Here is a 24,265-nt window from a genome sequence, read left to right on the forward strand (position 1 = left end):
CCATTTGCCATTCGCTGTGACATCTGGGCTGCAGCAGTAGGGCCGACAAGTTGTGGCAGTGACCGGGTGGCCTGGAAGACCCTGGACACCGGCCAGCCGGCTTTTCACACGACATCCGCGGGCCCGCAACAGGCGACTCCCCACCGCGCATCTCAGATAATCACGGAGGAGCTAGCGGTACCCGAGACACGGGGGCAGACGGAGCTCCCGCCAGGCTTCCTTCCACTCTCAAACGCCGTGTGATTCAGCACCCCGGCCCCGCACGGCCGCTGGCTTCATCACAGCCCAGCTGAGCGCTCTGCGGCAGGCGGCGTAGACTGGCTCCCACACCTTGGGGCACGTGCCCCGCCGCAGAAAAGACGAGGGCTGAGCGGCAACTATCAAAAGCTGTGTTTAATTGTAAGATTCAAACAGAAGCGAGGCAAAGACTGCAAATGGAAACTTCAGGAGCGAACATCCGCCTTCGAATCCCTTGATGTTTGTTTGTCAAACACGGAAAACGGAGAGATCCTGGCTCTACGCTGTCGTACAAAATGGCTTAGAGTAACGCGCGGGTCGATGTGGGAACGGGTCCGCTGAGACCCTGTGTCCCGGCCTGGCCTCCAAGTTGGAGGCTCTCAGGGGGGCCGGCAGGTCCAGCTGGTCTTCCAGAACCCAGGTCACCTGTTTTTTTAAGGGACACACATAAAACAGGCGGAAGACTTTTTTTTTTTTTTTGAATCAACATCATTTCTCCGTAGAGCAGCATGGCTAACAAAGGCTGTGAGTCTGTCTGGCGCTGGTATTTTTTGGAATGGATCATGGCTGACCCCGAGCCTGCTGTCTATAACTGAGAGCAGACAGACGGGGACAGAGCTGGGACCGCATGGCAGGGGGAGGGGTGGTGGTGGTGGTGTCTGTGCCTTCATTTCACGTCAGTGGAAACATCTTTCCGAGCTCGAGTCTGGAGGCTGCATGGACAGGCGTGTGCCACGGCATGGGGGCCACTGACCTGAGGCCAGTCCTACTGCAGCATTTCCATCGTGACGTTCCGAGAACCCTGTCAGTGAGGTAGAAGACAAAATGCCAGTTCCAGAATATTCTCCACATTCCAGAAGCTCCCAGGGTTTAAATCGTAAGTGCGCTCGCCTGGCCGGTGTTGTTCCCAGAGGCCGGGCTGGGGTGGGGTGGAGACGTGCAGATGCCGTGAGAAGGGTGGGCTCCCCCCCCCCCCCGAGTCCCTCTAAGCTGAAAGATAAAATGGAGCCCACAGGAAAGCCACAGCCGCTGTGCAGGGTGCGGCCTGGCGCCCAGCTGCCCCAACCAGGGTGGTCCCAGAGACTCACACCCAAGAGGCAACACTACCCCGAGTTCAACAAGTCGTGGCCGTTAATTAGCAGGCGGAGAAGCTGGAGCGCAGGTCCGGGCTGATGGAAGAGGCGGGGGGCCCACCGTGCGTTCCCGCTGGGGCGGGCGCTGCCTGCGGCCCCTGCTGGGCCAAACGCAGGTCTGACCCCGGCCAGCCAGCCTGCAGCCTGAGCGTGGCCTGAGTGCGGACGTGGGGGTGCAGACCACCCGGACTGCAGAGGCTCTTGCTGGCCAGCGTCCGTGGGAAGGCTGCAACCTCAGGGAGGCAGACCCCGCCCTCCGGCCCAGGCACAGCGCCGGCGAGAACCTGAGGGAAGCGGCAGCGTGAGAAGCACCAAATGTGGGCAGATCTGCAGCCGTGGGCGGTCGTAGGTGGAGCTTCTTGCCCTTTCCGAGGAAACTGAGTCGATGGCAAGACCATGGAGCTGGGCACTCGCGTGCCGGTGACCTCGTCGGCTGGGGTGGGGGCACGAGGGGACTCGTGGCAGCCACGCGAGCTGGGAGCAGGGCTGGAGAGGGTCCGGGGTGCAGCTGGGCTGGGCTCAAGGAGGAAGAGCGGGGGCGTCGGCCAGACCGGAGCACCAAGTTGGGGGGCCGGGCAGGTCCTGCGTCAGGGTCTCTCGGTGCAGAGGGGCAGCAGCGAGGCCCTTGAGTCTGCGCCATCTCCTAGGCCGAGGTGCCTACCACGCTCGTGGGCTCAGGGGCGTGGCCCTCTGGGCTCACAGGCTCCTGGGGGGATGCTCCGGCCCCAGTCTCCTCGGGCACAGACAACTCCGGGGGCTGCCCGTGGGGCAGGGGGCATTTGGCCAGTTCTTCACCTGGAGGCGGCTGGGAGAGGCCAGTGTCTGAATCCTTTCGAGGCTGCGGGCTGTCGGCTGAAGATGGAGCCCAAGGAGACTGAGGTAGATCCTTCTGTAAGAGAAGAAGCCCCAGTCAGGTGAGGGACGGGGCCAGGGAGCCTCGGGGGGGGCAGCCTGGGGCAGAGGAGGGGTCACCGTCCCTGGGGTCCCAGCAGCAGACGGGCCACAGGACGGCTACCCGGGCAGAAACCCCGACGCCAACATCTCCAGCTGGGCCCCACCTCCTGAACCTCCCAGAACCAAGCCACCTGCTCCACAGCGAGGCCAATGTTCCTCGGGACTGAGACCCTGTGAGGGTGGTGGGCTGTGAAGCTTCCCCGAGGGCCCAGGGGGAGGGCGCAAGGCCCGTGATCGGGTCACGTCATCTGGTTAATTATTCGGGGTGACCTGGAGCCCCACGCTGTTGAGCATCGCCGGGACGCAGAGGACACGCATCTCAACTTCCATCAAACTTGACACAGTCACGCCACGCTCAATGGGCACTGCCCTGGGGGCCGCGGGTCACGCTCGGAGATGCCAAGGGCCCTTCGAGCTCCCGGGTTCACTGGGGCAGAGGGAGGCAGCCGCACCCCTGCACCGCAGGCCAGTGCCGTCCCTGGGGCACGGTCACACGTGACCGTATCCCTTCACTTTGAGTGCTCTATGCTACGTTAAGAGGGACCTCCTCACCCCCCTCTCCTGTCACCACACCAGTAGCAGCCACAGAGCCGGGAGCCGCCCGTGCGGGCAGCGTGCTGAGCCGAGCAGCTCTGTGGGGACATGCCCGCTCTCAGGCCTCCCTGCCCTCCTCCACCCGGGCCCGAGGACGGCTGCACCCCGCGCCGCAAGGAGAGCTCCGGCGGCCCCCCAGGCTCGGCAAGGCATTCCCGATGGCGGAAACGGCCAGAAGCCAACGTCCAATCAGACGGTGCTACTGCCCCTTGGGGCTGGCTCCCTTAGAAAGGGCTGCTAGCACCGTCCTCGAGCCTCGCCCGAGACGGCCACAAGCACGTCCCCTCCGCTGGACAGCTCTGAGCCATCCAGGCCACATGGACACGACACCAAAGCAAGACCTTCTGGGAACAGGGAACGCTGACCATGGGACACAGGCTGTGGGGCTTAGTGGTGAAACTAGGAGGTTTTACTCAACTTTAATTCTAGTTAGGGCTTATTAGGTTATTACTGCTCGCAGACAGTCATAGCAAACTGGTATTCACCGCAAAGCCGCTGCCCGTCCAGAACATGCCCAGCTCCCTGCGCCAGAGCGCCAGGGCGCAGCTTGTGATCAGTGTGCAGGGCACCAGGTAGAGGAGGGCGGGCTGGCCGCGCTGCATCAGGGCCAACGCCATGAACGTCACCAGGAGGCCGATGCCATAAGCTGGAGAGAGACGGGCATGGTGTTACCTCGGCGGCGGCCCCGCAGCCCCACACCGGCAGCCCCACACCTGCCCGTCACAGGAATGCCGGTGGACAGCAACGCAAGGGCACGGGGTCAGGGAGGCAGTGTCACCGAGGAGCGCTCGGGGCGGGCGGGGGAGTCGGTGCCTCCGCACACGCACAGACCCACTGGCTTCTTCCAGGACGCACGCTCCGCCCGCCCCACTGGGGTGGTCAGGCAGGCGGGAGGGCAAGAGCGCCCACAAGGCATCGGGCAGGAGCAACAGGGCAGCCAAGGGGAGGGGCCAGGTGGCAGGTGCACCCGGGGTCTGGGCCCGCAGAGGCAGCTCGTTAGAAAGGTGATTCTAAGTAAGAGCAACACGTGAACAAAATCAGAAAAATCTGAGCTTCGATAAGGGAACTGTGATCGTTCAGAAGGACGTTCCCGCTCTCGTGAAACAGCTGGAGAGGCTCTGCAGGCTGAGGGGTCCGCGGCCTGCTCCCTGGGCGGCACGAGTGCTGACGCACACACAGCCCGGCGTCGGCAGGTGCCACCCCGTGGGCAGGACGCAGCCGCTCCTCGTCCTGGTCCTGCAACCGCAACCTGCAAACACCTCGGGAAGCAGCTACAAGCCGGTCTCCAGCGCCTGCTTCCGCCCGTGGCTCCTGTCCGACCCTCACCTCGGGTGCCCCAGTGGAAGGGCCGTGCGGAGAAATCTCTAGTCATCACTTACCCCGCGTCCTAAAGAAGCGGCTCGACAGAAGCAAACTACGGAGGGATAAAGGCTGGCTGCCTATAAAAGGTCGGCAGTTTCAAGGTCGAGGACCACAGAAACGATCTCAACGGCCGGTTCTCGCACACAAAACCCCCACAACTGCACCAGGAGGAGGCTCAGGGATGGCGAGTGGGGGACAGACGGCAACAGCCTGATGGTCAGCTGGGTGGCCCTGGGGCCTCCTGTCCGCTGGGCTGGCTGTGGGGCCTGTGCACACTCCCCCTCCCAGGGGCAGATGAGGAGTCACAGCGCCTCTGGCCTGGGAAGGGGAGGGGGGCCCGCGTGCGCAGGGACAAGCGCCATCGGGCCAACTCGCGGCCCCTCCCGAGGCGCTGACCAGAGGCAGGCAAGCCAAGAGGTTTGGGAAACGTTAGGAGCAACCGGGGCTCCAGGGGAAGGGTCACTTCTGTGTAAATGGCTTTGGCCATCAAGGTAATAAGCAGGAGACAAGGACAAAAACGGAAAGATGTGGAAGGAGAGTCGTGGGGAGGCGCAAGGAAGGGCGCGATGCGAGCCCACGCCTGGGGCCGGCCTCGAGGGCGCTTACCCACAGTGCAGGCCACGAAGTAGACCCTGGACGACTGCACCTGGATGTCGAACCTGTGGCAGTACGCCACGAGCAGCCCTGCAGGAGAAAGGCCGTGGGCCGGATGCCAGGCCCGAGCCCGTGACACCACCGGCAACAGCGGCTGCTCCTTCAGGAGGGCCCCGCGGAGGCGGCTCAGGGCTCGGAGGAGGGGTCGCCGCAGGTGCAACCGCAGCAACATGGGAGCCCGGGGGGCTGCCCAGCTCCCCTGCTCCCAAGGACCCCCCACCCCAGTGTGCCCCCCCCCCAAGTACCTGGCACCAGGATGTCCCCGAAGCCCAGCAGGGAGAAGGGCCGGTCACACAGGGCCAGTGGCGAGGCGTTGAGTCTGGGCACCTTCAGGACCATGGGGAGCTGGGGGGGCAGAGAGGCAGCCGTCTCGGGGACCTGGCCAAGCCCACCACTCACCTCGGGGCAGTGCCTCGGCCACGGGCCCACTCCCTACCTTCTCGTGGGTGGCCGAGTCCGAGGGCCCGGTCGCCACCTCCACCATGATACTGTTCCCGCTCTAACAAAGGGGAGGACGAGTCAGGGAGGGGGCACGGGAGCAGGGGGTGCAGCAGCGGGGCACGGGCAGGGGCGCCCACCTTGGTCAGGAAGGGCGTGATGAACACAAAGAAGACGTCGTAGACAAAGAGCACCAGCAGCAGCAGCGTGCAGGCCTGGGGGGGGGCGGACGACATCCTGATGGGCCAGGCGGCGGGCCAGAGAGCCCCGGGCGCACTGACCCCCAGGACGTGTCCCACCCCGCACACCCCCCCGGGGCTCAGGTGGGCCCACTGGGACAGAGCCGGGTAGGGGAACTGAGCAAATCCAGTCCCGTCCCCGGGACCACAGGAGACGAGCCCTGGAAGCTGCTCCAGGCCAGGCTGTTAGGTTCCTGGGACAGGGACGCCGGGAGGCGCGGGGCTCAGCGACACACACCGTGCACCCCGTCGCTGTGGGTGTGGGGTGATGAGCCCGTCACGTCTTCCCGCGTACTTCTCAGTCCCGTCCAGTGGCCTCGGCTGGCTGCCCACACCCGCTCGTCCATGCGTGCGCTCACCCCGCAGCAAGTTAACCGCGGCACAGCGGCCAGCCCCGGGAGGAGCCCTGGCCTGCAGCGCCCCCAGGGCCAGGGTGCCGGGCATCCTCACAGCCTGGTGGTCACTGGCAGGGCCGCCATGTGAGAGGCAACAGGAGGGACGGAGGCACCCAGACCACGCTGCCCAGGGACGGCCAGGGACGCCGCCCGCCCACGGCACGGTCCCATCTGCACACCCCACCCCCCAGCCAGTGGGCCCACATCCTCGGGACCCTCACCTTGAAAGTGGGGAGACGGATGGTTTTCAACATGTAGAGACAGAAGGCAACGCCCAGCGCGTCCTGAAGGACCCAGGCCCACCTGGAAGGCAGAGCAGCGGTCACCCGCTGGGCAGGGACTCCGCCAAGAGCCACGACCCGCCGGCCGCTCCTTCCTCGGCCACCTCAGCTGCTGAGTTGCCCGAGCTGTCCGGGCCGGGCCCCTCGCGGCGCTGGGCACAGGGGGGCAGCAAGTGGCAGGGGCAGGGCTGCAGCGACCCCCCACCCCGACACCGGGGCAGCTCTTGCACCCACATCACAGGGTGGCACGGGGGCATCGTGCAGCTGCTGGACTCAAATTTCTCTTCAAAAATATTTTTTGGACAATTTACAAAAGCAAAACTCTCGCCCAGTCAGATTCCACATCCAACCTCTGGGCCCCTGGAAGGCGGAGGGGACGCAGAGGCAAGTGCGTGACCCCAGCACCACCAGGGAGCCACCACCGCGGGGCCACATGCATCGCGCAGGCTTGCCCGGGCCGCCCCCGCCTGCCCCGGGTCACTCATCAAACCGGGACGAAAACCCCTCCCAGCTGGGGCAGCCGTGAAGAACAAAGAGAAGATTCGCAGCCGCCAGTGGGCGCCCGGACGCGGCGGGAACACGGCCCGCTCTGAGTTTATAGACCGGAGCAAGTCTCCTGGCTGGAATCTAGCTGTGAGAGCTCGAGTTCTCTTTGTGTACAAAGGACTCAAAATATTTTCACGTTTTCCTTCTGCCAATTAAATCTGTCGCGGCTCCAAACGGCAGCGCAGCCAAGAACGGTTAACTGCCTCTGCAAAGGCTCAGAGGGAGCGCCAGATGGCGTGAGGGGCGGGCGGCGGCGCGGCGGCCTCCCGGCACCACCCGGCGCCCTGGGCGCCATGGCGGGGGCAGCGGCGGGGGCAGCGGGGCAGCAGGTCCCACCCAGGCGCCCGGAGGGCCCCGCTCGGGGTACCCGGGGCCGGGAGAGTCTGCGGCATCCCGGGCCCAGACGCCCATCACCGCCGCTCACGTGGCAGCGGGACAAACCCAGTGACACGGGATGCGGGCGGCCCCACACGGCCCTCGCTCGCAGCCCGGGCGGGGACAGGGAGCGTCTGAGGACAGCCCGCGGAGGGGGTGGCACTCACTGGTCCTCGTTCCGGAAGATTCCCCACACCACGCTGACGGCCAGGCAGAGCAGTGCGAGCAGCAGCATGCTGACCCGAGGGCGCTTGTGGAAGTAGGGCAGGCTGTTGTCGGGGACCCTGGGGGGGCCATCAGGGGCGTCATCGCAGCCCCTGCCCCCACACCCGGGCTCTGCTGAGGAAGGGCCACCCTGCCCTGCCCCTCCCTCCACTGCCCCTTCCCTGTTAACACTCCTCCCTTCTCCCCCTTACGGTGTTTCCAGAAGGGACCCCCAAGGGCAGAGCAGAACGGAGCGGGGGTGGGCGCTGCTGGGTGGCGGCCCCTGCCGCGGACCCCGGGGCAGCAGCTCACCCCACGGGCACCCGTCTGACTTTCGGCGTTGGCCACCGGCCCGTGAGAACCAGACCGGGCGTCTGGCAGGTGAGCCACCCCCAGCCCCGGCCTGGACCACCAGTGCGTGCGGCCATGTGACCCCGCCCTGCACCCCCGCCCAGGACCGACAGGCATCCACGCCGTCCCCACGGGGCCTGGGCTGAACGGGACGTGGGGAGACGGAGGCCGGGGAACCACAGCCACTTCCCCACTCGCCCTGCCCCCCAGGCCAGGAGCCCAGCCTGACTGGCCACAGGACGGGGGTGCGTGGCCCCATGGAAGCAACACTTAAGAGCTTCAGGGGCCGGAGGCCGGAAACCAGTGGGGGCGGGCCAAGGAAAGGCAGCGGGGTGGGGTGTGAGTGAGCAGAGCCGTGGGTGCAGGGCCGGGCAGGGGCCCGGCAGGGGGGCTTACCTGCACCTGCCGAAAGGCAGCCTCTGGACCAACGGTGCCAGGCAGCTATAGAGGCCCGTGGACGACGACAGACAGAAGATCCCGATGATCACATAGACTGTGGGGAGGGCAGGCACTGAGGAGGGGGCCGCCTGGGGTCCCCCGTCCCACCCTGAGGAAGGGCTTCCCGCCCACAGTTCGCTAGGCTCCCCTACTACGGTGGACTGGGGACCTGGGCCTCAGTTTCCCCAGGGTGAGCCAGGGGACGCACCGAGTTGGTCGTAGAAGTAGTAGAGCAACACCAGCATGGAGCAGCACATGACCACGAAGACACAGATCATGACGGGGGTCACGTCCACCGCCTCATCCTCCTGCTTCTCGGGCCCATCGTCCCGCTTGTGTTTCATGTACCTCCTGGGGAGGCACAGATGAGTCCAGGGAACACCCTCCTGGCCGGCGCAGCACCCAGGCACCCAGGGCCCGGGAACGGGGATGGAGAGGCAGGGCCGAGGGGCACCCCCTCCACACCCACTGCATGTCCTGGCCGTGCCCTCAACCAGAGCCTGCCTCGGCCCCAGGGACCTCACGAGAGCGGGTGCTGAGGGGCCGGGAAGTGCGCCCCCAGCCCCGAGAGCCAAGCTGGGACGGCCGCTCTGATGCACAGCGACCGGAGCCCCTCATCCAGCACTGGGCCACCCGTGGACCCCCCTGTGCTGGGCACTCACTTCTTCACATCCCGGCTCCCAGCCCAGTAGCCCCCGAGCGCGACGGTGCCAACGGCCATGACGAAGATGATGACCATGTTGTAGTCCAGCATGGGCTCGTTGGGGGCGTACAGCGCTGCCCTCACTGCTCGGCCAAAATTCTGCATCAGAGAATGCACCAGAGCTCAGGGTTGGGGCCACCGTCCCCTGCCCCCCGTCACCCCAGAGAGCCGAGGCCCGCCCACACGTGGAGCGGGGCCCACAGAGAGCCTGTCCGGGGGGCCTCCGAGCCCCATGCCTTCACCCGCCACTCCCACCCCAAAGAAACCAACTCTGGTGGATCTAGCTTCCCACGAGGTCAGGCGGAGGGGCCCCTGCATGTGGGGGACCCAGCCCTAAAACTGGACGCGCGTGTGTGCCTGTGGGAGCGTTCAGGTGGCCTGGGAAGCATCTAGTGGGCCCAGTGGTTCTCTGGGGAGAGCTGTGAAGGCTGCAGTCAGGATGGAAACGTGCAGACGCTTCCACAAACACTGAATATTCCCCTTCTGCTCGTGTCTGGAAGCTGCCAGCCCCTGACCTGGCTCCCCAAACCGTGGTGAACACAGGCCTCTGGTCAGACAGGGCCGGGCGCAAGCAGGGCCGGCCAGCCTGGCCCGGGAGCCTGGGCGCTCTGACCTCTGGGGCCGGTTCTCCGTCCCCGCCGCTCGGTGGCACCGCCTGCCCTGTCACAGGAGGCTGGTGACCGGTGGTGGCAAGAACCAAACACCCGCCAGCCCCGGTGGGCGGCCTCGCTCCTGGGTCCCCTGCCCACCATGGACTCACGGCCCTGGACCAGCTGCAGGCCGGAGGAGGCAGCAGACCCCACCTTGAAAATGTCCAGCATGTCTTTGTAGCTGAGCAGGGCCACGGGAATGCCAATCTCCTCATACTGTGTCTTGTTGCCTCCTGGGGGGACCTGGGGGCCGAGGAATGCAGGAGGGACGTCGTGGCTTACCAAGGCCCACCCCGACCCCACGGCCTGCAGAGCCAGCCCTTTTGGAGGGCGCCAAGGGGCTGTGTGTGTGTCTGTCTGTCCCTCTGCTGAGGGAGGAAAAGCTCTCTTCACTTGCAGGCCTGGGGACAAGTCGCTTAGGAGCCAGCCCACCCTGGGCAGCCACCTGCTCCTCAGGAGTCACCCCCCAGAGCTCCGCCCCGAGGCCCTGGAGGACGAGGACGGGATCCAGCATCCCCAGAGCCCCCAGGACCACTCTGGGATACGCCCCCCACCCCAAGAGGCCTGAGTGCACGGCCACGAGGCCATACCAGTGTCTCCTTGCTGACGATGAGCAGCCCGCGCGCCCCGCCGCCCTGTGCCAGCCGCACTTTCTCATAGAAGGTGCAGTTTCCCCGCGCCACCAGCGGGATCTGGTTGCTGAAGCCTTTGGTGGGGAGGTCGGGCGGGGAGCAGAGCACAGAGGCCGTCCAGTCCCGCAGCTGTAGGAGAGACTGGAGAAGGTGGCGCTTACACCAGCTGATCTAGAAGAGTCCGTGGGGGGGTCGCCTACACACACATCCGCACGAGCCCGTGCACACACCCAAGTGCAAGGCTAATGGGGGGCGGGGAGGGGGAGTCCGTTGGCAACCCTCCCAGCCTCCATGGCAGGTGGGAGTGGTGGCCACAGGGGGACAATCACCCGCCAGCCCAGCCCCACCCCTCATCCCTGCAGGACCCGTCAGCCAGTCAGCCCCAGCCCAGCACGGGGGGCTTGGCCAGTGACCCCTGGCGGGGGCCGCTCAACAATACCTGGACATCTTTTGATTCTGACCAAGGAAGCCAAGGCCCAGAGAGGTTAGGAGGACCAGAAGCCCCCTCCCCCCCACCCCAATGACTTCCCAGCTGAGGCCCTTGCTCTGTCCTCCGAGGGGGTCCCTGCAGGATGAGACTTCTAGAGCCCCTCCAGAGACCAGGCTGGGGAGCAGAGGGTGCAGTCAGTCAGCAGGACAGAGCCGACCCCAAGTGTGGAGGGCGCACCCCAGAGCCCCTCCAGGCCCGCCGACCCCCACAGGGAAGGGCCCCAGCGGGCACTCACCGCTTTGCTGAGGTCGTGTGGCAGGTGGGCCCACTGTGGGTTGTAGAGGATGCAGTAGTCTTTGCCTCTGGGGCCCCCTGTCTCGGAGACCACGTGCACCATGCCGTACTCACAGGCTACCTGGAGCGACAAGGCAGCAGTTGGAGAGCTGGGCACGGGGCTGGACGCCCCAGGAGCAGCAGGGTCCGAGGCAAACAAGGACACCCCACCACGCCCAGGGGTTGGGCTGGTTTCCCTCCTCCTACAGGACAGAAGGGACACCACCATACACATCTTCTGGTGGAGAAAACACGGCAGGGCAGCAAGCGCAGGGCCGAGCTTCCCAGGGAGACAGGTGCGGACTGCGGTCCTGCCAGGTCCCCTCCCCGCAGCTCCCATGGCAGGACAGCACCTCCCCACTGGGCCCTCCCAGGATCGACAGGACGGGCAGAATGAAAACCCTGCGGCTCTGTCCCGATGGGGACACGGTGAGCCAGCAGATCCATCCCCAGGCCCTGGGTGGTGGCCAGAGGCCAGGGCCACAGGACGAGGCACGAACTTCCTGCACCCCAGCAGGTTCGGGGTTGCCCTTGACCCACAGGCTCCTGGAATAACCACCCACTGGCCACTGGCTGGTGAGGCCAGCCGGCTCCAGGCCCCTCGTGCCACACCTCACTTTCCAGGGGGGCCTCGGAGCCCAGGGCACAGGCCAGTGGGATCTGGGTCCGGGCTGACCCCCCACTCGGGGCGTGGCAGGAAGTCTGAAGGGGGAGCTTCCTTGGGGCTGGGCACTCTGAGACTCGGCGACAGAGAAGAGTCCTGGGGACGCCACCAGGGCGCGGCCAGCACCCCCCGCACGACCCCGACCCAGCAGAGCCCGTCTCCGCGGCCGCCGCCCGGCTTCTGGGCCCAGGATTCCGAGGAGGAGGAAGGAGGAGCTGGCAGCCAGGGTCGTGGTCGCCCTTCCACGCCCCGCCGGGCAGCAGGCTGGGGAAGGGCCGTGCCCGGAGCATCACGCGGACCCAGCAAGCTCTGTGTGGACGCAAAGCAAGGCACAGGGGCAGGAGCCAGAGTCCCCGAAACCCCGACACCCCTCAAGGTCAGTGCGGGGCCGGCGCCTGGGACGGAAGGGGCAGACTCGCCTTCTTCCTGCCGAACATCAGCTTAATCTACGTGAAAAACCATCATTTCCCACAAAGCCGCCCCACTCCCTGCTCACCTACGTCTCCCGTGGGGGCCACTGCGCCCTCCCCTGGAGCGGCTGCCGGGCTGCGGGCGGGCCGGCGTGCAGGTGGCCCTCTCCCGCCCCCTCCCCTATGCTGGGCTCCGGCCGGGCCGCAGAGCCCCCCACAAGCACACCTCCCAGTCTCAGGAGGACTTCGTCCATGGCAGGTCACACAGCATCTGGGGCCCAGGTCTTGGCTGCTCTGCCCCCGGCCGGGCTCGCCCCAAGTCTGAGCAGCTCCTGGGGCCTGCTGAGTGCGGACGGGTCTCAGGAGAGCAGCCGGGTGCTAGGAGCCGAGGGCGTTAGTCCGGCCAGCGCACCCCAGGGGGCCCCACACACCTCGGGCTCCCCTTAGGCTGCAAACGCCTCCAGAAAATTCTACTCCTTGGAACCCCTAGAATCTGCCAAGGAGAAATGCCTATAGCCGCTTGTCTGACATCAGATGCGTGATGGGGTCCAGCCGGCACCGCAAGGCACACCCCTGGCCATCGGGGCCCAGGGTCCCGATGCCTCACGGCTCCCAGCACCAGGAGGGGGCACTGACGGGCTTCCGTTTGGCTAGACCCTCGGTGGAAGCACAGCAAGGCCCCAGCTGCTCCAAGAGCTTCTCGCCCCGGCCCTGGGCACCTTGTGGTGGCGGCAGCAAGGAGACCCCAGGGCACCCGAACACACAGCCCGGAGGCTAACAGCGGGCACCGAGTGCACGTCTTGCCCTGCTCTGGGGTCCCTGAGCACCACGCTTCCAACTGGCACCGCTGATCTGACGCTTCGGCCTGGCGCCTCGAGTGAGGCACTGAATGCCACGCGGACGGCTGGGGGTGCACGGAGAAGCCGTGCTTACGGGTGCTGAGCTCCCAGGAACCAGGTTCCTGAAGGCAGGGCTGGGGGCTGCCCAAGGCTGACCCGAGGTCTCAGAGCCCCTCGCTAAGGCCGTGCTCTACCCCCACCTGCCCTGGACAACCTCCATGCGCCTCACGTGTCATTTCCTCCATCAGGGGCAGTATTAGGAGCCCTCTCTTCCTGGGGATCCCCGAGTGGCTCAGCGGTTTAGCGCCTGCCTTCTGCTCAGGGTGTGGTCCTGGAGACCCTGGATTGAGTCCCGCATCGGGCTCCCTGCATGGAGCCTGCTTCTCCCTCTGCCTGTGCCTGTGCCTCTCTCTCTCTCTCTCTCTCTCTCTCACAAATGAAAAAAATCTTAAAAAAAAAAAAAGGAGCCCTCTCTTCCTTTCTCCCTGCCAAACTGTCTCCCAAGGGCACCCCTCAACCTGGCTCTAAGTGCTGTGCCTTCTAATGAGTCACCCCATGCTCAGAACCCCCTGGCACCTCCTTACCATAGATGAATGTGGGGAATATAAGATCCCTCAACCCACAGGCCTCATGTACCCCACCTGTGCATCTAAATAAAGATTTATTGGAACACAGCTGCCCCATTCTGCATGCAGGGCTTCTGGCTGGTCTCAGCTACCACTGCAGAGCTGCGAGGTTGCAAGGGAGACCGTGTGGCCCACAAAGACAGGAATAATCGCTGTCTGGCCTTTTACAGACACGCTTGCTGACCCCTGTTCTGTGCGGTCCAGGTTGTGGATGAAAAAGTGTCATTTGTGTAAAACGGGAATGAGTAGAAGCTGCTTCTCTTTTAAAAGGTCATTTGAAAGCACAGAAGCCCACCTCATGGACCTCTCCCCACAATCTGCACAACCCGCTTCCTGCCAGGAAATCAGCCCATACACACGTCAAATGCCAGAATACAGTTTCCTCCCCACGGAGTTAAAGGAACCAGAAGTTCTTCAAAAGGACCCAAGGCTGCACATGCCCGTCAGTCTAGCATGGCCCGTCCCCATCTGGGGAGCCAGAAATCTCTGGGATTACCAGACAGGCCATTTTCTGACACATCACAATCACCAAGCAGGTTCAGGAACTTCTAGAGAAACCCCACTCTGGGGTGACCATGAAGGCATTCCACATCTGGGGGTTTGAGAAAAGCTCCTGGGTTCCGGCTGGAAGCAGTCATCCTTCGAAGACTTGCTAAGTTCCCTAAGAAGATGGAGAAGTGAAAACCCAGGAAGTTTGGAAAGAGATGTTGAGCCAGAGGAGGAACAGGTGGAGGAGGGGAAGGCAGGTAGTAGAGGGAGCAGGCGGAGAAGTGGGGGGGACAGGTGGCAGAGGGCAGAGGGGAGAAGTGGAGGAGGAGTGGGGGGGGCAGGTGCAGGAGGGGGAGAAGAGAGGAAGGAGGAGGTGAGGGCACTGACATTACTTCAGATCTGCTGAGTAACAGCCCCCCCTCCAGCCTTTATGTACCAGGGAAATGTGTACATTTAGGGGATTCCTCATCCAGGGTCACAAAATGGTAGCAAATGAATTTAGGGCTGCCCGCAAGCAGCGTCCCACGCAGTGGAAAGCTGGTCCTATTCCCAGGCACCAAGACCCAAACTTCCACAAACAAGCACACCCACCCACCACAATGCCATCTGTCCTATCTTGGGGCAAACAAACACACAGACCCAGGCCCTGGTCCATGAAGGGTCAGCACGAGCGCTCTCACTGCACACCTGGACGCTGTCCTCTGCTCACGCACAGGGCAAAGTTCAAAACCCTCAGCCTGCCGGGAAGAAAGTCCAGACACCTGAGCACCGTGAGCCTTCCACACCTGCCCCTGACCGCCCCTGCCCGGCCCCCAGCCCAGGGAGGCCACAGCTTGGCCTGCCCCTCACCCTTGGCCTCGGAGCCTCGCCTACTGCACAACCCCCTTCAGCCGAAGAGGAAATCCCAGCCTCCCTCAAGCACACCTGAAGGGTCTCCTTTGGGGTGTCATCTTTCTCAGGTCGTAACCATTAAACCACCCTACACACCAGCCAGAGGGGACTCTCCCCCTGCTCAAAATAAGTCATCAGCTCTCACCCCTGCTCACGCTGCTCGTCACCAGCAACACCCTCCCTCTGCCATCCGGACCTGGCAACTCCTCTTCACCCTCCAGAACACCCCTTAGGTGCCACTGCTTCTGAAACGCCTTCCCAAGCAAACTGGGTCCGTCCCTCCACGGTGCTCCCGTTACCCTGCGTCCACTTCTCACTTTGCTCTCATTCAAAACGTCCCCGCCCTCAACTTGCCGAGAGAGTGCTGAGGAAGATGATGGAGCAGGGCCTGGCAAACAGCGGGGGACGGGGCCTCCCAGGGAGCCTCTCCGGAGGGGGGTGGGGGCAGGGAAGAACTAGGAAGGATGACCAGGGGCATTCCGGGGAAACGGGGAAGACCAGACGGAGGCGGAGCGCCTTCAGCAAACTAGGAACAGGAGGGGAAGCGTCCCAAGCCGCCCAACCACAGAGGCCTCCCACACGCGCTGGAAGCCGAGGGGCGGCTCTCATCTGGATGCAACCAGACCTGACACACTTTCAGAGACATCCCTCCTGCTGTGCCGCCCATGGACTGGGGGGTGTGTGAGACGCAAGTGGCCACCGGAGGCTACAGGAGAGAGATGGGGGCCTGCGGCGGGCAGCTCAAGGTTAATGGGACACCACTCCCTGAGCTGCATCACCCAGGGAACCGGGGAGGGAGGACCTGCAAATACAAAGTGCGCTTAGGAGGATGTCCACCCCCCGGCTGGCAGCAGGCCCCCCGCTGGCCCGGAGACCTCTGACCCCAGCTGCCCGAGGAGGAGCACGCTGCAGCTGTCACCCCATGAGCATCACCGCCGAGTCCTCACTGACGTCTTCCTTTTGCAGATGAGCAACTGACGCCCGAAGCTGGGGCCTCCCTTGCCCAAGGTCACGCAACAGAACACGGGGCGGCGGTTGGACCCCACTCGGGACGCGGGCTCTCGGCCGCTCCCTGTGGGGAACCGGGGGCCACGCCGGACGGCTTACCGCAACCACGCGGGTGGGCGCTAACCTCGCGCGGAAGGGGAAACTGAGGCTGGGGGCCAGGCGGGGGGCGTCCCCGGCGGCGGCCGGGGGCCTCGGGACGGAGCAGGGCCTGGGGAGCCGGGGGGCCTCCCGGACTTCAGACCCAGGCGCAACTGGGCGACGCTGCGGCTGGGGAGGGCTCCGGGGGGGGCCGGCCCGCAAGGTCACGGCCCGGCTCCCGGCCCGCGGGCCACCGCGCGGGGGGCGAGCAGACCCGAGGCTGGCCCCCAGGCCAGGCCGGGCGGGGCTCCCGCGGGGCGCGGGGCCCGGGGCGGAGGGACCGGGCGCCGCAGCCGGCGGGGCCGGCGGGGCCGACGCAGCCTCACCTGGGTCGCGAGGAGCAGGAAGGCCTGCCGCGAGCCGCGCCAGCGCCGCCGCCGCCGCCATGTCAGCCGGGTCGAGCCGCAGGCGTCGGCAGATGTTTCCCAGCAACGCCCCGGCGCGCCCCGCCGCGCCTGCGCCGTGTGCGCTCCGCGCCTGCGCACGGGGGCGGGGTCAAAGGGCGCGCGGCGGCGCCTGCGCAGAGCGGCGCGCGGCGGCAAGATGGCGGTGAGCGCGCGGCGGGGCCGGCTGGGCGGGCGGCGTGGGACCCGGCCGCGCTCTGCGCCTCACGCGCTCTGCTTCCCCCGCAGGACAAAGAGAAGAAGAAAAAAGAGAGCATCTTGGACTTGTCGAAGTACATCGACAAGACGATTCGGGTGAAGTTTCAGGGAGGCCGCGAAGGTGAGACCCCCCCGCCCCCGCCGCCCGCCGCCCGCCCCGCCGCCCGCTCCCCGTCGACGGCTCCGGGAGGCGAGCAGGGTGGCGGATGCCCGGGCGCAGGCCGGAGCGCTTTGCTGGGAGGACTCGCGACGGCCTCCGTCCGACGCCGTGCACGCGGGGAAACTGAGGCACGGGAGGAGCTGCAGACACCCCGAAGCGGCCGAGGCGCAGGCGGGGTCCTCGCTCCGAGGCAGCCGCCCCCGCTGGTCCCCGCTGGTCACTGACCCCCGCCCCGGCTCCTTGGGCTCCGCACTCGTGACCCTGACGCCAGCCAGATTGTTCGGGGCTGTCGGGGCGCTGGGGGGAGGGGAGCAGCCAACCCCCGGATGCCGCCAGATGCCAGGACATGCCTTAGCTTGGGCACCCCAACCAGGCATCTCCCTTGCCGAGCCGCGGCCCGGTGTCAAGGATGGTCCAGAGGGGCCTGTTAAACACAGGTGGGCCCTCCTCTGGGCCGCCCGGTCCCTCCCGGGGAAGGGGCAGCCTTGCGGAGCTCTCAGCTGCCACCAGGCTGTGACGTGCACCCGCCTGCCGGGCTCTTACCAGGCTTAAAACACAAGGCTTCTCTGGGTGAATGAATTTCAAAGATCTCGGGAGCTTTCTCCCACTATTCACGAGCCAGGGAGCACCCCACCTAGGAGACGGCGCAGAGCCCCAGAGGGTTTCGTAGGCAGAGGGTGCAGGAGCAGACGCTGGATCGCTTCCGGCAGGGTCCCCCTCCTCTGGGGGATGCTGGGGGTTCTTTCAGGAAGACTAGCTCGGGAGGGCTGACCTGGAAGTTCCAGGCTGACTGGTGGAGATTGCATTCCTGGGAGAGCTGCAGGTGCGGCCAGGTTAGGTATGAGGCCGCGGTGGGGTGGCCGGGGCTTGGCACGAGTGACGCCGTTGGGAGTCTCTCTTTCTAACTCCAGGTTAACTCCACAGTCATTTTTCTGCTCTCAGCTCAGGATTCTTGTTCCAGGAAGCCTTCCCTGATCCTCCACCCTGGGCCCCACGCCTTTGGTGTCAGCTCCTGGTACCGTCTGTCACCGTTCCCCGCTTTACGCAGTAAACACGACACCGACCTCTGCATCTTTCCCCTGGAATAGTGAGGAGGGCAGGAGCTGGGCCCAGTGTTGCTGGTGCGTGTAGGCAGTGTGGCCTCTGGGGTCCTAGCACCAGGCAGCTGGAGTCAGAGCCACAGCTCTTTGGCGCACTGGCTGTGGGACTTCGGGCAGCTCACCCCGCCCCCCAGGGCTCCATTTCTTCACTCCCCCCACCTCACCGGGCGGTGGTGAGGATCACAGGGTTGGAGGCACCTTCGATGTGGTTTCTGACACAAGCAAGCACTTGAGCAACATTTCATTTCTTCAGCTGCCTCTTTGCTTTCGTTGTGTTTCATGAGACAGTGACCCAGATCCTTTCTCCCGGAGATGTGGACGATTGGGTAGCATCGGCGTGGTTAACAGCGCGGTGCCTGCAAGTCTAGGTAGCCAGCAGTGGTGAGAACTTGAACCCGAACAGATGTTTGCTCTGTCTGCGCCGTGCTGGCTCTGGGACCCGTGAAGGAGACACAGCTCTCGTTTCTCAGGGTGCTCATATGGGTTTTCTACGCTGTGTAGCAAGTTGCCACCACGTTAGCAGCTTACGCAACATGAATTTATTATCTTGTGGTGTTTGTCAGGAGGAGTCTGGGTGCCTTGGGCTCAGGGGCTCAGGTTGCACTAAAGGAGTGTCTCAGACGCCCTGTTGGTTGTGGGCAGGGTTTGGTCCCCTGCGAGGGTCCTACCCCTGTAGGACCAGGGTCCCCGAGCTCTGCTACAGGTGTCCTAGAGGCTGCCCGCCGGCCCTGGCCACAGCACTGTCCACAGCATGGCAGTTTGCTCCCTCAAGGCCAGTGGGAAGATCCCTCTCATGCTTTGAATTTTTTGACACAGTTCCTGTTCCCCTGAGCTCATCTGATTAGGTCAGGCCGGCCGAGCAGAATCTCTTTAGGTGAGCTGAGAGGGCACTGATTCTGGGACCGTAATCACACGTGTCCGTTCCTTCGTCTTTATCCTCCTGTAACCTAATGGCAGGAGTGGCATCCCGTCCTATTCACAGGTTCCCTCCCACACTTGAGGGGAGGGGTTCCACTGGGTGGTCACCGGGGTCAGCCCCATTTTAGAACTCTGCTCGTGCCCCACAGAGGAGGGCAGACCCGCAGGTGCGGCCACAGTGCCCGCTGCCCATAAGCTCGTCGGGGAAGTGTCCTCGGGACCTTTGTCTTGCGGGCGGAGGGGAGGTCAGTCGGGGAGAGAGGAAGGCACAGAGCCAGGCGATCTCGGTCACGGCTGGAGGCGTGAAGGCGCCCTGAGCCGGTGAAGCTGCTCACAGGAGCGCAGCAGGCCGGGTTGGGCCCCCACGCCGTGGTGCGCAGAGCTGTCGGTCCCGTCCAGCCCCGTACTCCCCGCAGACACTACAGCGGCGCGGTGGAGCGTGGTGGGGGCACCCCTGCTTCGCCAGCTGTGCCTGGGCCGGGAGGCCTGAAGGCCGGAGGGGCAGGGCTTTGGGGCGCGTCCCTCTGGCCGTGTAGGCGCCGCTCCTCTGCGCATGCGCACCACTGCTGGTTTCCGTATGGCTCGTGAGCTGAGAACGGTTTTTACGATTTCAAATATCTGAGAAACTGAAGCCATAATTGCACGTTTGTGTATCCAAGTGTCTGCAAGTCGCCTGGCTGCCCCCCTCCCCCAGGCCGAGCACGTGGTTGCCACGGAGAGCGTGTGGCCTACACTGTGGAGAGGTGGCCAGTCGCTGGCCCTTTGCAGGAGACGTTTGCGACCACTTTCTGGTGGGGGTGGTTTGGGGTCCTTGTGGCTCCCCTTCCCTGGAGAGGCCACTCCCCACGTCTGCACCGTGCTGGGGCTGAGCCCCCTGCCAGGGGGGGAGTGCCCCCACCTCTGTGCACCTGTCCCCAGAACCACTGCTCATTACTCCTTTCCATTTCTCTTCTGGGTGTTCCTCCAAGCCAGCGGCATCTTGAAGGGGTTCGACCCACTCCTCAATCTCGTGCTTGACGGCACCGTGGAGTACATGAGAGGTGAGCACGGCCCCGGGGTGCAGCAGCTCCCTGCGGGACCTTTCTCCTGCCCCACACCCCCCCAAGCCACCCCTACGTGACCGACGCGGTGCTCACGAACCAGAGAGCCGGTCTCCCTTGTCCCCTGATGTCCCTGCGTGTCCCTGTCACCCCAAGTCCCCGGACCCTCCGCAGCGCCTGCCCATCTGCCGGCACATTCTCTCGGGAGGCATTCAGGAGACGCCCAGACCTAGGAGGGAGGCAGGGGACTGTCTGTGTTACTCTGGCGACGTCAGCAGGGCTGCTGGAGAGGCCTCTTTGTGGGAGAAGCGTGGCCACAGCTCAACAGCCAGCGCCATCAGGCCTCCTGTGTGCCCTCTTTCTCCCCTCCCCATCTGGGTCCACTAGAGGTCAGATGGGCTCACCATGGCTGCACCCCCCCACCGCCCCCGCCTCCTGGGCCAGATGTCTTCCTTCATGAGAGGACAGCCCCACCATGTGGGTCCGTTGGGAAAACCCCGCAAGAGGAAGCAAGCCAGTCACTTTGGTGTGCGCTGGCCCATGTGGCCCCGGGAGCCCACGCCTTCTTGTCTCAGCCCCAGGACAGCCCCCCTAGTGGGTTCCAGGAGGGATCAGGCCCAGAACACTGGTTACTGCTGCACCATCTGTTGGGGAAGAGCTGTACCCCAGACCTGGCCTCTGGCGCACTGGACCACCTGGCCATCCCCCAACATCCTGCAAAAGCAATCGCTGTTTTCAGCTACTGTCATTGCCATGGGGACCTCCTATCCCACCCCTAACTGCTTGTGGACCTGGGACAAGCGGCGCCAGACTGATTTTTATTCCAGCTGCATGTCATAACGTGGTCCCAGGACCTCTGCTGGCTCAGGTGCCGGGGTCCCCAATTAGCATCATGACCCAGCATCTCCCACACCAAGTTCTCCTTTGGGAGTAGGGTGAGGCACTTAGCCTGCTGCCCCAGCCGGCAAGGTCCTTAGAGCCACGCGCCCCACCCCCATCTAGCACACCGCCATCCCTCAGGTCCTGGAGCCACCTGGGGGCCATCTTACTCCTGCCCCTCCCTCTTGCTCTGCAGACCCCGACGACCAGTACAAGCTGACAGAGGACACCCGCCAGCTGGGCCTGGTGGTGTGCAGGGGCACATCCGTGGTGCTCATCTGCCCTCAGGACGGCATGGAGGCCATCCCCAACCCCTTCATCCAGCAGCAGGACGCCTAGCGGGCGCAGAGACTCGGGCTGGGCTGTTGGAGGACTCGGAGCCCCCCCCCCCCATGCCCACACTGCGTGCCACCATAGGAACAGAACTCTCCTTTTTGTATGGGTTATGTTTTTGTTTTCTTAATAAAACTGCAAACCTCAAATGTTCCGGAGCCCCAGAATCTTGCTTTTAGCCTTGGTTTTTTTGGCAGGACCTGCTCCCAGAGATTGGGATTCGGTCCAGCAGAGTTGTTGAGCCCTGAACACAGTGTGCTCTGGGCCTTGGGGGCTCAGAGATGCCTGGAGCCCCCTGGAGCATCATAGCAGGTGTGGGCCCCCCAGGCCAGCCTGTGGGTCCAGGAGAGTGGATGGGCCACACACCTCAGCGGGAAGACCCCAGAGGCCCGCCCCTGCCTCTGCTCTGTCCTTACAGTGCCTCCTGACCCGAGCTGGCATGGGCCCCTAGAGCCAGGGCCTTCTGGGTCATGCGCTGCTTATGGCCATGGCCACACAAGAACAGAACAGCCAGATGGTCGTGTTGGCCGGGCCCCCACGGCTTCTCCCCTCCCCTCAGTCCCGCCCCAGCGGCTCCCTGAGGGCCCTTCCAGACCCCCACCCTCACTGGCCAGCTCCAGGTCATCCTCAGGAGTGCCTGTCCATGTCTCGTCTTCCGTGACCCTTGCTTCCTAAACTCGGGGTGCTTGTTAGGACTCCCCACGGGGGTGTCCCTCCCTGATTTGTCACCCAGGAGGGCAGAGAGGGGCTGTGGCCCCGTAACCCCTTCACTGCCCATGGGGGACGTGCAGGAGGCCAGTAGCAGTCGGGGCTGGATGGGCGCATGTACCACCCGCCTGGCATTGCCACCAGAGAAACCGAAGCCAGCTGGCCTCCAGCTTATCGTGGGGATCTGGGCTCTGAGGCTGCTGCTGGGAACTCGGTATCAGCCACGTGGCCTCTCCTGTGCACCCCTCTCCTCCCTCCCGTCCCATCTCCCCGCCGCCTCCGGCAGCTCCCTAATCAGAGGCCTCATCCCGGAGCCAAATCCTCAGCAGCTGGACAGTGGAGGGGGTAGGCGCTGGGCCAGCTGCAGGCGGCAGCCCCCGGGGAAGGCTGTGACCCAGAATCTGCACACCCAGTGTGCCGGCATCCTGCCGGCCGGGCCTCTGCCCTTGTGACAGTCGGGGGCCTGCACCGTAGAGGGTCCAAGACCTGGAACATCAGCTCTGGTCACTATGGAGTTGGCCCAGAAGCCTGGACCCCAGGGGCGGGGTGGGGCCCGGTGGGGCAGCCAGAGGCCAGAACAGGGCTGCCTGGCCTCCAGTCCCTAGCCTCTACACACCCAGGGCGGCTCGGCCTGGTCGCCCCCTGCCCCGCCGTCACACACCCCTGCGCTGCCCACCACCCCCCGCCCTCCCCCACCCCTCAGCAAGCGGTGAGGGCAACACCTGCTGTCCACAGCCACAAAGTCCAGGGCTCAAGTCTCCTCCCCTGGTGGCCGCGTGGCTTAGCAGAAGTGTCCCCACCTCTCTGAGGTCCCATCGCGTAAGTTCAAGGAGAGGCATCACGTACGGACTCCGGCCGGACGCGGGGCCGCAGCTGCGTGGGGCCCCGGTTAGCACAGAGCTTTGCATTCAAGTCTGAAAATGAGAACAGGATGCTCTGGGGCCCTGGAAGGAGGGAGCCTCGCCCCTGGGGGTCAGACAGCTCCCCAGGAAGGGGGACAAAACGGGCCTGTCCCACTTAACCACACTGTCCTGGACAGTCCGTTCGACCTGGTTTGTGAAAGACGAGACAGCCTCGCGGCCCGTTACCGGGGGGTCCGCTACGAACTCGGCTTCCTCTGCCCAAGTGTAAAGCGACTTTCTACAAAGAGGAAGCTCTCTCCACTCGATGCAGTAGGGCCACCCGTTCTCTGCAGCTGTCCCCAGCCACAGGGGGAGTCTGCACCCCTCAGATCCCGGGGACTCGCTCTGATGATTAGGGCTGTGGTGGCGGTGAACTAGGAATTTAGAGCCGCCTCCCTCCCCCCATGACGTGGACGGCACCCAGCCCGAGGGGCCCTCGCGGGAGCACCGAGGCCAGCGCCGACCGCCCGTGGCCGTGTGAGGGTCGCACACGCCCGGCCCAGGCGCCCCCGCGGGGCTGAGAGGCCCCCTGAGTCAGCCGAGATGACAGCAGCAGAGGAACGTGCAGCCCGGCCCCAGAATCACGAGGGAAAGTAGTCGGATGCCGCTGAGCTCGGGTGTTTGTGACGCACGACGGGCCTCAGACTCGCTGACAGTGAAGCAGTTGGGCTCAGATACGTGTGCTCTGACCCCATTTGTTCTAGACGATGGCGGTGAGATAGACCTCGTGTTTCTGTGCTTTTGTTTTTTTTTAAGATTTTATTTATTTATTTGAGAGCAAGAGAGAGAGCACGAGCAGAGGGAGGGGCAGAGGCAGAGGGAGAAGCAGGCTCCCCCTGAGCAGGGCGCCCGACACAGGGCTCGACCCCAGGACCCAGGATCATGACCCGAGCCGAGGGCAGATGCTTCAGCGACGGAGCCCCCCAGGCGCCCCCTGTTTCTGTGCCTTTAAATGTATAGAGAAAGATCCGGAGGGATGGTGCTGCCCTGAAATTAAAGATGGTGCTGGAAGGGGGGTGTCAGCCCCTTATTAATGTTTCAACGTCTCACAAGGAGAGATTTAATATTTAATATTACATTGAAATGTTAATACTTTGCGAGGAGCCAGAGAAAGAGAAGGCCAGAAACCGGGAGGTGCAGGGGGAGACGGGAGAAACCGAGCAGGGAGGGGGTGAAACGAGGGCAAGGCCAGCGGCAGGCGGGCAGGCGACACTGATCCCACCCCCACCCTCCGCACCTCAGCCGGCCGCCGGGCCACGCACCGGCCTCGGCACACGGTGGGCGCTGCGGCCGCGGACAGGGCCTGTCCCTGCCCCACGTGCACACGGTCACCCCGGCCCACGGCTTCCGGGTGCGGACCGAGAGGCCTTGGCTGTTGTCGGCCGAGGCCCTGCTCTGGGAGGCGGTGCCGGCGCCCCCAGCAGACGCGGGGGGGGGGCGGCAGGCCCCAGCGTGAGCCCAGGGCCCCTGAGATCCCCGGGACACCGCCCCACGGCAGAGCCTGGAAACTTCCGAAGGCGGGCAGGATGGCGATGCTGCTCGCGGTCAGCGCTGCCCGTCCCCACCTGGTCCCCAGCTGCCTGGCGCGGTGGCTCTGGTAGCGGGTAGG

General features: G+C 64.8%; 2 protein-coding genes and 1 long non-coding RNA gene across 3 annotated transcripts; 1 reads left to right on the forward strand and 2 right to left on the reverse strand.

The window, feature by feature from the left end:
* Window positions 1-375: 375 nt before the first annotated feature.
* On the reverse strand, window positions 376-16,416 carry SPPL2B (signal peptide peptidase like 2B). Its single transcript, XM_025456827.3, is given in 16 exon segments — window positions 376-2,259; window positions 3,404-3,564; window positions 4,887-4,964; window positions 5,180-5,279; window positions 5,371-5,433; window positions 5,513-5,587; window positions 6,228-6,309; window positions 7,376-7,492; window positions 8,160-8,256; window positions 8,410-8,552; window positions 8,864-9,003; window positions 9,708-9,797; window positions 10,145-10,327; window positions 10,912-11,031; window positions 16,341-16,364; window positions 16,366-16,416. Coding segments are annotated over 16 exon segments (1,755 nt in total). The 5' UTR covers window positions 16,402-16,416; the 3' UTR covers window positions 376-2,013.
* Window positions 13,730-15,959, reverse strand: LOC125753187 (uncharacterized). Its single transcript, XR_007404371.1, has 2 exons — window positions 15,014-15,959; window positions 13,730-14,714 (listed from the first exon to the last, which is right to left on the reverse strand). It is a non-coding gene; the product is annotated as an uncharacterized LOC125753187 (long non-coding RNA).
* A 74-nt stretch (window positions 16,417-16,490) lies between the features above and the next one.
* LSM7 (LSM7 homolog, U6 small nuclear RNA and mRNA degradation associated) lies at window positions 16,491-21,195 on the forward strand. The gene is made up of 4 exons (XM_025456828.3): window positions 16,491-16,563; window positions 16,647-16,737; window positions 19,763-19,834; window positions 20,910-21,195. The coding sequence occupies exons 1-4, from the start codon at window positions 16,558-16,560 to the stop codon at window positions 21,050-21,052; spliced, it is 312 nt and encodes a 103-aa protein (XP_025312613.1). The 5' UTR covers window positions 16,491-16,557; the 3' UTR covers window positions 21,053-21,195.
* The last annotated feature ends 3,070 nt before the right edge of the window (window positions 21,196-24,265 follow it).

This window comes from Canis lupus, chromosome 20 (genome assembly GCF_003254725.2).
Source record: "Canis lupus dingo isolate Sandy chromosome 20, ASM325472v2, whole genome shotgun sequence".
Lineage (NCBI taxonomy): Eukaryota > Metazoa > Chordata > Mammalia > Carnivora > Canidae > Canis > Canis lupus.